This window comes from Musa acuminata, chromosome BXJ2-8 (assembly GCF_036884655.1).
Source record: "Musa acuminata AAA Group cultivar baxijiao chromosome BXJ2-8, Cavendish_Baxijiao_AAA, whole genome shotgun sequence".
NCBI lineage: Eukaryota > Viridiplantae > Streptophyta > Magnoliopsida > Zingiberales > Musaceae > Musa > Musa acuminata.
Window position 1 is genome coordinate 30946357 of NC_088345.1, and position 13112 is coordinate 30959468.

At 43.1% G+C, this 13112-nt stretch overlaps 1 protein-coding gene across 1 annotated transcript; it reads right to left on the reverse strand.

The window, feature by feature from the left end:
• Positions 1-2347: 2347 nt before the first annotated feature.
• LOC135620379 (uncharacterized) lies at positions 2348-8323 on the reverse strand. The gene is made up of 2 exons (XM_065123309.1): positions 7940-8323; positions 2348-2419 (listed from the first exon to the last, which is right to left on the reverse strand). The coding sequence occupies exons 1-2, from the start codon at positions 8321-8323 to the stop codon at positions 2348-2350; spliced, it is 456 nt and encodes a 151-aa protein (XP_064979381.1).
• Between the last annotated feature and the right edge of the window lie 4789 nt (positions 8324-13112).

Below are 13112 nucleotides of genomic sequence, written 5' to 3' on the forward strand. Positions count from 1 at the left end.
GTAGATTATCTCTAGTTTGCCTCGTGGTTTTTACCCTTCACATTGAAGGGGTTTTCCACATATATCTTAGTGTTCTGTTTAATTGTGTTTCTATTTAATTCTGCTGCATATTATGGTCTTCTAGTATTTTTTCATATACAAAGGTTATTCCTCTTTATATCCCCATCAACTAGTATCAGAGCGGGGTTTTGGTGATTTAATTTTTGTATTTAAACATGGAGGCCAGTAATATTTCTCGCATGATTAGTTTGAATGGAAATAATTGGATGATATGGAAACCAAGAATGGAAGATGATGAGTGGAAGAGGTTAGCTCGAAAAACAATTGGGTTTATCAGATAGTGGCTTGATGATAGTATCTTTCACCATGTTTCTACTGAAATTTCTACATATTCTCTTTGGAAAAAATTGGAAAGTCTCTATGAAAGAAAAACAGCTGGTAACAAAGCTTTTTTGATCAGAAAACTTGTGAACCTAAAATATAGAGAGGGTGCTTCTATTGCTGAGCATTTGAATGAAATGCAGAGTATTACTAACCAGTTATCCTCTATGAAAATGTCTCTTGATAATGAGTTGCAGGCATTGTTACTTTTCAGTTCATTACCAGAAAATGTCCCTTAGTAATTATGCGCCAGATGGTATTGTCACTATGAGTCAAGTAACAAGCAGTTTGTTGAATGAGGAGTTGAGAAGAAAGAGTTCAGCAACATTTCATAATGATTCATAGGCGCTTATCTCAAAGAACAGAGGAAGGTCAAAGTCTAGAAGCAGTTCTCGTATGGGTAGGAGCAAGTTAAGATCAAGAAAAGATATTGTTTGCTATAACTGTAGTGAGAAAGGACAGTATAAGAACCAATGTAAGCAACCTAAGAAGAACAAGAAAAAGGGAAAAGAAGTGGAGTCTACATAGTCAAAGGATAATACTACAGCTATAGTGCAAGGTGGTGATTATTTGATTTTGTCTCCTTCTGATGATATTTTTTCTTGTGTGTGTCAAAATCTTGAGTGGGTGATTGACACAGGTGCTTCTTATCATGCTACACCATGGAGGGAGTTTTTTGCTACATACAGGTCTGGAAACTTTGGTGTTGTCAAGATGGGCAACTATGGCACAGTAGACATTATTGGCATGGGTGATATCCATTTAAAGACCAACCTTGGCTGTAAGTTGGTGCTTAAGGATGTGAGGCATGTGATTGACTTGAGGCTGAATTTAATTTCAGTTGGAAGACTAGATGATGAAGACTATGAAATTAGATTTCACAAAGGGCAATGTAAGCTCAGTAAGGGTTCTCTTGTTATAGCTAGTGGAAAGAAATGTCATACTGTGTACAGGTTGCAGGCTAAAGCTTATGGTGAGCAGTTAAATGCTACAAAGAAAGACTTCAGTATGGAGTTGTGGCATAGGCGATTGGGACACATAAGCGAGAAGGGGCTGCAAGCTCTTTCCAAGAAAGCGGTATTGCCAGATCTCAAATGTATACATCTGAACCCTTGTATTGATTGTTTGGTTAGTAAACAACATAGAGTTTCATTTGCTAGTGCTGCTTTATCTAGAAAAATGTATCCCTTAGACCGTGTTTATACAAATGTATGTGGTCCTTTGAGGACAAAAACTCTTGGTGGATCTATTAATGTTCTTAGTATAAGTGGTGCACTTTATTTTGTCACTTTTATAGATGATTTTTTTAGGAAAGTTTGGGCCTATGCTTTGAAGACCAAAGATCAGGTTATTAATGTCTTCAAAGAGTTTCATGCCAGGGTTGAAAGGGAGACAGAAAGGAAATTGAAATGCATAAGATCAGATAATGGTGGTGAGTATACAGGATTGTTTAATGACTATTGCAGGTCACATGGGATCCAACATGAGATGACAGTTCCTAGTACACCTCAGCATAATGCAATTGCAGAGAGGATGAACCGCACCATCATGGAAAAAATTAGATGTATGCTTTCACAGGCCAAGCTACCCAAAAGGTTTTGGGATGAGGCTTTGAGGACTGTAGTTGATGTGATCAACTTATCACCATATACAGCCCTAGATGATGATGTTGCAGAGCATGTATGGTCAGAGAAAGATGTTTCCTACAGGCATTTGAGAGTATTTGGTTGTCGTGTATTTGCACATATTCCAGACAATGAGATGTCCAAGCTGGATGGTAAGTCTAAAGAATGTATTTTTCTTGGTTACTCACATGATCGTTTTGGTTACAGGCTTTGGGATCCAGAAAAGCAGAAGGTATTCAGAAGCAGAGATGTAGTCGTCTTTGAGGATCAAACCTTTGAAGATTTGAAGAAGAAGACACAGGCCAAGACTTCTGCAGAAGGATTAGCAGATTGTGACCCAATTATTCCTCCAATATATCATGGTGATTGGGGAGATGTGCAAGAAGATAGTGTAGAGCCTGATGTTGATCTACCTGTAGGACATGTTGAGCAAGAAGAAGTAGGAGAGCAAGTTCCAGCAGAACCTTAGTTGAGAAGATCTTCTAGACAACGTCAAACTTCCAGAAGATACTCTACAGATGAGTATGTGATGCTTACTGATGCAGTTGAACCAGAGAGTTACCAGGAAGCAGTTGAAAGTGAGCAGAAAGAGAAGTGGTTAGTTGCTATGCAGGAAGAGATGGATGCTCTTCAGAAGAACCACACTTATAATTTAGTGCTGCTACCAAATGGAATGAAGGCCTTGAAGAACAAGTGGGTTTTTAGGTTGAAGACTCAAGAATATTGTTCTCAACTAAAGTACAAAGCTAGATTGGTTGTGAAAGGCTTTGGTCAAAAGAAAGGTATTGACTTTGAAGAGATTTTCTCTCTTGTTGTTAGAATGTTTTCTATTCGTGTTGCTCTTGGTATTGCTGCTAGCTAGGACTTGGAGGTTGAGCAATTAGATGTGAAGACAGCTTTCCTTCATGGTGATTTGGAGGAGGAAATTTATATGGAGCAACCAGAAAGCTTCAAAGTCAAAGGTAAAGATAATTTTGTCTGCAAGTTGAAGAAGAGCTTGTATGGGCTAAAGCAAGCTCCAAGACAGTGGTACAGAAAGTTTGATTCATTTATGATAGAAAATGGATACAAAAGAACGACTTCAGATCATTGTGTGTACAACAAATGGTTTGGTGAGGATTTTATTATTCTCTTACTTTATGTTGATGACATGCTTATTCTTAGGAAAGATATGTCTAAAATTGACAGGTTGAAGAAGGAACCGAGTGAGTCTTTTGCAATGAAGGACATGGGGCCAGCAAAGCAAATACTAGGCATGCAGATTTTCCGTGACAGGAAAAACAAGAAGATTTGGTTGTCACAGGAGAAATACATCGAGAATGTATTGGAAAGATTCAATATGAGCAACGCAAAACCAGTTGGTTCTCCTCTTGCAGGTCACTTCAAGTTGTGCTCAGAACAGAGTCCGTCAAGTGATGAGGAGAAGGAGAAAATACAAAAGGTTCCTTATGCTTCAGTAGTTGGAAGTTTAATGTATGCAATGGTATATACGAGGCCGGACATCGCATATGCAGTGGGTGTTACTAGCAGATTTCTTGCAAATCCAGGCAAAGAGCACTGAGCAGCAGTGAAGTGGATTTTTAGATATCTCAGAGGGAGCTCTAAGGTTTGTTTAAGCTTTGGAGATGGACCACATGTGTTGACAGGTTACACAGATGCAGATATGGCAAGAGATATAGATACGAGAAAGTCTACTTCAGGTTATGTACTTACTTTTGCAGGGGGAGCTGTGTTATAATAATCCAGGTTGCAAAGGTGTATTGCTCTCTCTACCACAGAAACAGAATATATTGCTACTACAGAGGTATGCAAAGAAATGTTATGGATGAAAGAATTCTTACAAGAATTGGGGCTGAAACAGAAAAATTATGTGGTGCATTGTGACAGCCAGAGTGCCATCCATTTGTGTAAGAACCCAATGTTTTATTCCAAATCAAAGCATATAGATGTTAGATACCATTGGATTCAAAATGTATTTGAAGAGAAGCAGTTGCAGCTTCAGAAAATTCATACAGATGACAACATAGCAGACATGTTGACGAAGACCTTACCAAAAGAAAGACAGGAGATATGCCGACAGCTGGTCGGCATGGTTTCACATTGAGGAGTCATGGGACAGCCTCCCTTATGGGCTGAAGGGGGAGGTTGTTGGGTTGATAGCCCATTTTCAGTCCATGTGGGCTAGGGCAGCCCACAACCCACACCCCCTCTTAACCTAACCCTAATTAAGATTAGGGGGGTGTGGTGGCTGCGTTTTAGAAGCAGAAAAAGGCTATAAAAAGGCAGCAACGAGGCAGATCTTGAGAGCCACGGGATTCTAAAGAGAAGAAGGAGAATAAGGCAGAAAAGGAAGAGAAAGAAAGGGAAGAAGACAAGGACAACGCAGAGAGACTGTTCTCAATCATCTAGCAGTGTTCTCATCTCAGGTTAGATCAAATCTACAGTTGACTCTTGTTGTGATTACTTGGGGAGGTTTTAGATATTGTGGGCAGTGACGTGATCCTTGTATCCCAGTTATTCTCTTGTGGTTGTTGCTAGGGTTTAGGGCAAGAGATTGAAATTTGTATATTCATTATTCTCATAGTGGATTATCTCTAGTTTGCCCCGTGGTTTTTACCCTTCACATTGAAGGGGTTTTCCACGTATATCTTGGTGTTCTGTTTGATTGTGTTTCTATTTAATTCCGCTGCGTATTATGGTCTTCTAGTATTTGTTCATATACAAAGGTTATTCCTCTTTATATCCCCATCAAAAACATCCTACTCAGGAGTCTTTAAAAAACCAATGTCAAAGTTTTTTGTATGCAACTAACCCTTCTCAAGTATTTTAGATTTCTCTTAAAAAAGTAGAGAATAATTAGCAAATTTTATATCTACCGAACACATCTCTTTCAATTTTGGTGAAAATTTAGTTTTATTAATTATTGATAAATTGCTTCAAATCTTACTACAAAACGTGCTGCTTGTAGGACCACTTTGACAAGTACTATATGTTATTTTAAAAAAGAAAAGAATATTTATAAAATATTTTTTAATCTCTTGATGGATGTGTTTCAATTTGCAGTGATATTTTGAGTGATTATTGATAGACATGTTGAATCTTATATTTTGATGATGAAATCGTTTGATATGTGTTTATGATTTAATCTGCGTTTTGAGTAACGCAGGATGCTTCGATCAGGATGAGACAATTATAGCAGGAAAATCATGTTGTGCTGGAGGAACATGTTAGAAGATTGGACATCGGGCCGGTGGATCGGTCGACATATCGATAGAAGGCTTCGGGCCGTAGATTCGGGCATTGAGCCAAGAAGAGCGGGTATTGCACCAAAGATATCGGAGTTGCGGAGTCAACTGGTCGATTGGGCAACAGGCCATAAGAGAAGACGATGCACCGAAGAATCGGACGAAGCATCGAAGGACCAATGACATGCCGAACAACTTGATTGCTTAAGAGTAATTGTAGATCGAAGTTTTGCTTTACTTGTGCAAGATTAACTACGATAGCTTGAAGACATAAAGCAAGTCTACCGGAGTCAAGTTTGATGGGTGTTCGAGAGTCCGCCGAGAGTCCGAAGATTCGTCAGAGATGATGCTGGAACCAACCGAGAAGAAAATGGGGACTTGTCGGAGTTTTTGGAAGTCCACCGAAAAGATTGTCGGAGGTTCATGGAGATCACCGAGAAGGCTCGGCTACTCGCCGAACTCGCCACAAGATCGGGAACCTGCTGGGAGTCCATCGGAAGAAATCCGAGGGTGTATCGGAAGTCTGCCGGAAGATCGCCGGAAAGCTCGCCGGAAGGAGACTCAACGTTTGTCGGTTGAAAACTTGCTTAGGACTAAGTTTTCAGTTGTGTAGTTTGCATATAATTAGGATTAGGATTAAGAGATAATCCTTTATCCTGGTTAGGGGCCAACTAGGCCCGATATTACCTAGTTTGGGCTAGATTTGAAGCCCATCTAGTGACCTATAGGACCGAGCGGTGGAACCATCGGATTGGGCGGTGGCACCGCCCAAAACCCGAGGATCGGGCGGTGATACTACCGGATTGGGCGGTGGCACCACCCAGCACCTGAGAAGTCCGGTGGTGGCATCGTTGGACTGGACGGTGGCATCGCCCAGCACCCGAAAGGTCGGGTAGTGGCACCGTCAGTTAACGGTCAATATGATATTGATAGGCGATGGCACCGCCACCGATAGGCGATGGCACCGCCAACTTCGGGAACCCAAGAGAATTCAAATTTGGAGCTCAAATTTGAATCCTCTTGGGTGCTAGTCATAGGTGCCCAGCAAGCCAATCACGTGAGTGATGGCACGTGTGACTTAATACAGAATCTTTTTGCTTATTATATTTTGGCGTATATCACTTTATAACTATTGCATATATGCATATATATATTGTGATGTCCTTGGATTTGTGCAATACGAATCGGATCGTGATGAGATCATGATAATGAGATCGATTCACCTTTAAACACATATTCTAAATAATCCCGGTCATAGGTTACTCGAGAGGGATATCATGATAACTGGACAGATTGGTGTGCTGTATACCCATCCATATGATGGATGCAGCTAGTCTCATAGCTGCTCGTGTAGGGGCACTAGGGATACAGTACAGGTGCTCATTGGAGAATGGGTTCACTGATTGATCCGCTTACGTAAGGCTGGATGGTTGATGATGCCTTATTGTCAGACAACGATTCCGTAGTCTTAGTGGTATATCTGGTCCTTAGACTTGAGACACTAAGGATGTCTTATATGAGTGCTCCACTCTTTGATACCAAACATAAAGGTTTGGCTATCCCAGATCTAGTACAGCTGGTCATTGGGAGTGGTAGTCGACCTTACGAGGGCTACTGAGTGTCGATAGAGGATCATCCACTCTCAGCGTCATGAGAGGAATATCCCATATGTTCTTGCTTAGAAAAATCCCTAGCCAGGGTCATTCGGGTTGAGAGAGAAAGAATTCTCCAAGAGAATCCATTAGAGTGAGACTTGAGTAGAAACTGTATGGGTCTGACAGCACCATGCTCGATATACGGTCTAAGGGATATTAGATGGATGAGGGACTATAAGTACATGGTAATTGAGGACAGACAGGTCCAATGAATTGGATTCCCCTGTATCGTCTGGGGACTACGGCGTAGTGGCATAGTACGTCCGTAGTTAATGAGTCAAGTGAATTATTACAGAGATAATAATTTACTGAGTTAGAAGGAGTTCTGACAGGTATGACTCATGGCCAGCTCGATATTGGGCCTAGAGGGTCACACACATATGGTAGGCATTGTGATGAGTAGAGGTTCAGATATGAGATATCCGACGGAGCCCTTGTCTTATAGGATGCAGATCCAATACCCACTAGGGGAGGACCCATTAGGGTTTGACCGCTATAAATAGGAGGGATTCAGAGCTCTCTCCTATTCTCCTTCCCCTCTCCACCTTAGAGCAGGCTTGAAGTTTTGAGGAGTATCGTCGCAGCCCTACTGTGTGAATCACCGATCACCGCTAGAGAGGAGGACATTTGACCTCCTTCACCCTCTCCTAAAGATCTGCAAGGAAACAGGGATATACGCTCCCTAGGTAACACAATCTACTCTATACGTAGTTCTAAGTTTCACGGATTTTGCGCACTAATCTTCGCACGACGACGAACATCTCTTTGGGAATCGGGGATTTTGTTTTCTTGTTCTTCCGCTGCACATCTGATGTCGCCCCCGAAGATTTCCCAATAGTGGTATCAGAGCCAGGTTGTTCGTGCGAATGATTGGTTTTGAACTGCGTGTGTTGTGTTTAGGAAAAACTTTTGACGTCAAAATTGTTGACGCAAAAGCGAAAAGTGCAGCAATAGTTGCTGCCCTTGATCTGCGTGCGTGCAGGCAGGCATCACAGGGGCTGCGTCTATAACAGCCGGCCGACGGCAGGCTTACGTCCGGCGGGGCTGGCAGCCCGCGGGCAGAGGCTCCTGCGGCCGCTTCTCCCACGGGGTGAGGTGCCTCAGGGTAGTGGCGCCTGCCGCCGTTGCTTCCAAGGGCGAAACCACCCCCCCCCCAGGGGCAGCCGCCCGGCGGGACAGCACCGCCTGCGGGCGTTGCCCCGCGGGCAGAACCGCCCGCGGAGGCGGCAGCGCCCGCAGGGGCAGCACCGCCTGCGAGCGCTGCCCCGCCAGCAAAACCGCCCGCGGGGGCCCCCACGCGCAGCGGCGGCACCGCCAGCTGGCGTGCCGCTTGCAAGCGAGGGCAGCGCCCTCGCCCCGCCGCATAGGCCGCCACCAGCAGGGTGGCGGCGGCGGCGGCAGTAGGGGAGTAGGGCATTAGGGCATTCTTGGGCAAAAAGACAATTTTACCCCTGTGAATTTTGGAAATTCAAATTCTGTCCTTTATCTAAATTACGAAAATACCCCTATGAATTCAGAAAATTTCCTATATGTCCCTGATTTAATAAAATACCAATTAATTAAAAGGTTTAGTTGATTATTATTTTTATCATTATCTAGTAGTCCTACATGATGATGATTATTTATACATGTGATGTATGATGTGTGGACGGATGATCATGGACCGTGTGATGTGTGTACTTGTAATTATTATTATTGGGGTCTGTGAGCCTCCATTATATTTCTCGTTTATTATCGGGCTTGCGTGCCTATGGTTAAGTTGTAATCACATGAGGAGGCGCAGCGGGAGTGTGGATGCGATAGCGGGACCCACGAGACGGATAATCGCGATGCATGAAGATGCATCGAGATGTTGACAGAACCGACGAGGATGAGATGAACGATCACAGGGCTTGGAGATGCACCGTTGCACACATGGATCTTGATGTGAGTGATTAGGCCTACTGGCTCGGGCCTAATCACATTAGGTTGTGGTTCATGATCATCTGGTGTGATTGCTTATACACATACTAGATATGTATATATATTTGCATGCGATGTAGATATATATTAAATATGTATATGTGTGACATGTCATATTAGGAGACCAAATCATAGAAATATCTCTCTCGATAATATTAAGTCGGTAAATGTGAGACAATTAGATTGACCCACGTGGCCTTCTATCGGTATAAGTAGGAACTGATTCCCGGTGTAGGTTGAGTTGGTCGAGTCCCTCGAGACTCACCTATATCGCGATTCGCTATCTTACTTACGACATAAAGATGTCACCGGTGACCTGAGGGCATGGTATACTTGGTCAAGTCCCTCGAGGGTATATCATCAAATTAGACTCATCTTGTAACGAAGGTGTTGACTTAACCGAGCATCATGGTTGGTCGAGTCCCTCGAGGCCATGGTGATTCGGAGGCCGAACAGGACGGGAATCACAAGGAGTTGTGATCGGCAAGAGTTGCCTACCTTTTAAGCTTAGTGTGATTGATCGAGTCCCTTGAGGTTACACTAAGACGCTGATTGGATCTTGATCCCTACTAGAAGTCTGCCGGAGACTTTCGTTTCATGTGCTGAGGGTGTCACGTGACTCGTTAGTAAAATAGTGGGAGCATATTAAGATAGAAGTCCATATCTTGATAGTTTATTTCTTGCAAAATCTGCATGTTATTCATTTCTGCTGCATCTTTATTTTCAGAAAAATCCCTTACGTGGCATACTTGATGTCAACCGCCTCACTGGTCCAAATTATACGGATTAGCTCTGTAACTTGAGAATTGTTCTTACGGTGGAGAAAATCGTATATGTCCTTGATATAGTGATGCCTGCGCCCAAAGAAGGGGCAAGTGAGGATGAGATTGCTCGCTATGTGAAGTACATTGATGACTCCACTCTTACTCAGTGCTATATGTTGGGCTCTATGATTCCTGAGTTATAGAGACAACATGAAAAGATGGATGTCAGATCCATTCTCCTACATGTCTGCAAATTGTTTGAGGAACAAGGAAGGACTCAACGATATGAGATATCCAAGAGCCTCTTCCGCGTTAGGATGACTGAGGGGACATCGGTTCAGAACCATGTTCTAAAGATGATTGAGTGGATAGTGATACTCACAGGTCTAGGAATGGTCCTAGAGGAAAACTTATGTGTGGACAGTGTGCTTCAATCCCTACCAGATTCCTTTTCACAGTTCATAATGAATTTTAATATGAACAAGCTTGAGGTGATTATCTCAGAGCTCCTCAATATGTTGAGGGAGGCAGAGAGTACTATTAAGAAAGAGAAGCCAGTTCTCTACACTAGTGAGACCAGAAAGAAAAGGAAAGCAGAAAGGTCTCTTAAGAAGGGAAAGGGCAAGGGGCAGATCAGGTAAAGCAAAGGTTGCTAAGAAAGACCTAGCAGAGGATAAAAGCCAGTGCTTCCACTGTGGCAAAGATAGGCACTGGAAGAGGAACTGCAAAGAGTACCTTGCAGAAAGGGCGAAACAAAAGCTTGGAGGGATACCAGTAGTGCTTATCATATATGCAATTCGTTGCAGGTTCTAGCAAGGCCTAAGAGACTAGAGAGAGGCGAGATGGACCTCAAGATGGGTAATGAAGCAAAAGTTACTATAGTAGCTGTTGGCGAGGTCGCCCTCCATCTGCCTGGTGTTGCTTTTATTACATTAGATGCATGTTATTTTGTTCCTTCTATTATCAAAAATATTATCTCCATTTCATGTTTGACAGTTAGTAAATATTTAGAACAATGGTTGTTCGATATTATTAGATATTAAGATCATTACGAAAGGAACATTGCATAATGGTTTATTTATGTTAGACACTACTCCACATATCATGAATGTAAATGTGTCAAAAAAGAAACGAGATGAGATGAACAGTGCATACCTGTGACATTGTAGGCTAGGTTACATCCATGAGGGAATGATTCAAAAGTTGCTAAATGGTGGATATCTAGATCCATTCGACTATGAGTTATATGTGTTGGGAAATCATGGGGGGCGACATCATATGCACAACGGAAGAATAAGAAAACAAAAATCCCCGATTCCCAAAAGATGTTCGTCGTCGTGCGAAGATTGGTGCGCAAAAATCCGCAAAAACACAAAACTGCGTATAGAGATTGTGTTACCTAGGGAGATCGTATATCCCTGTTTTCTTGCAGATCCTTAGGAGAGGGTGAAGGAGGTCAAGCGTCCTCCTCTCTAGTGGTGATCCACACAGTAGGGATGTGACGACGCTCCTCAAATCTCCAGGCCTACTCTGAGGTGGAGAGGGAGAGGAGAATAGGAAAGGCAAGCAAAGACTCTAGCCTATGAGGCTGTGAATCCCTCCTATTTATAGAGATCCCGTGTCAAACCCTAATGGGTCCTTCCCTAGTGGGTATTGGATCTGCATCCAATAAGACAAGGGCTCCGTCGGATATCTCATATCCGAACCTCTACTCATCGCAATGCCTACCATATGTGTGTGACCCTCTAGGCCCAATATCGAGCTGGCCGTGAGTCATACCTGTCAGAACTCCTTCTAACTCAGTGAATTATTATCTCTGTAATAATTCACTCGACTCATCGACTACGGACGTACTAGGCCACTACGCCGTAGTCCCCAGACGATACAGGGGAATCCAATCCATTGGACCTGTCTGTCCTTAGTTACCATGTACCTATAGTCCCTCATCCATCTAATATCCCAGAGACCGTATATCGAGCATGGTGCTGTCAGACCCAAACGATTTCTACTCGAGTCTCGCTCTAATCGGATTCTCCCGGAGAACTCTTTCTCTCTCAACCCGAATGACCCTGGCCAGGGATTTGTCTGAGCAAGAACACATGGGATATTCCTCTCATGACGCCGAGAGTGGATGATCCTCTATCAACACTCAATAGCCCTCGTAAGGTCGACTACCACTCCCAATGACCAGTTGTACTAGATCTGGGACAGCCAAACCTATAAGTCTGGTATCAAAGAGTGGAGCACTCATACAGGACATCCTTGGTGTCTCAAGTCTAAGGACCAGATACACCACTAGGACTACGGAATCGCTGTTTGACAATAAGGCATCATCAACCATCCAGCATTCCGTAAGCGGATCAATCAGTGAACTCATTCTCTAATTAGCACCTGTACTGTATCCCTAGTGTCTCTACACGAGCAGCTATGAGACCAGCTGCATCCATCATATGGACGGGTATACAGCACACCAGTCTATCCGGTTATCACGATGTCCCTCTCGAGTAACCTATGACCGGGATTATTTAGGATATGTGTTTAAAGGTGAATCGATCTCATTATCGTGATCTAATCACGATCCGATTCCCATTGCACAAATCCAAGGACATCACAATATATATATGCATTTATGCAATAGTTATAAAGTGATATACGCCAAAATATAATAAGCAAAAAGATTCTGTATCAAGTCACACGTGCCATCACTCATGTGATTGGCTTGCTGGACACCTATGACTAGCAATCTCCCACTTGACCTAAAGCCAATCACCTATGTGTCTGATCCCCATCAGACTCCTGTGACGCTCAAAGACAATATGAGAGAATGGCTTTGTCAGTGGATCTGCAATGTTATCTTCGGATGGAACTCTTTCCACTACTACATATCCTCGGGTTACGATCTCTCTTATAAGCTGGAACCTCCTCAGAACACTTCTGATGAGACCCGGGTTCCCTTATTTGAGTAATCACCCCATAGTTGTCGCAATATAAGGAAGTCGACTTGTCGCTATTTGTATCGACTCCCAAATCTATGATGAACTTCTTCACCCAGACTCCCTCCTTTGCTGCATCTAATGCAGCAATGTACTCCGCCTCTGTGGTCGAATCAGCAGTGGTATCTTACTTGGAACTCTTCCAGCACGCTGCTCCTCCATTCAAGGTGTACACATACCCTGAATTCGACTCGTTATCATCGACATCAGACTGAAAACTTGAGTCAGTGAAGCCTTCAACCTTAAGGCTATTACCTCCATATACTAGTAAAAGATCCTTAGTCCTTCTCAAGTACTTAAGGATACACTTTACTGCTTTCCAGTGCTCCAAGCCTGGATCTGCCTGATACCTGCTTGTGACACTCAGAGAATGCGCTATATCAGGCCTAGTACATAGCATGGCATACATGATAGACCCTATTGCTGAGGCATAAGGTATCATATTCATGTTTGCCCTTTGGAATTTTCCATGCCAAACCTTTTGACA

Coding starts and splice junctions, on each gene's coding strand:
- LOC135620379 (XM_065123309.1), bottom strand. CDS start 8,323: ATGCCCTACTCCCCTACTGCCGCCGCCGCCGCCACCCTGCTGGTGGCG. Junction 2,420..7,939: donor GGCTGCCAGCCCCGCCGGAC/GTAAGCCTGCCG, acceptor CATGTCCTACAG/GTAGATCAACATCAGGCTCT.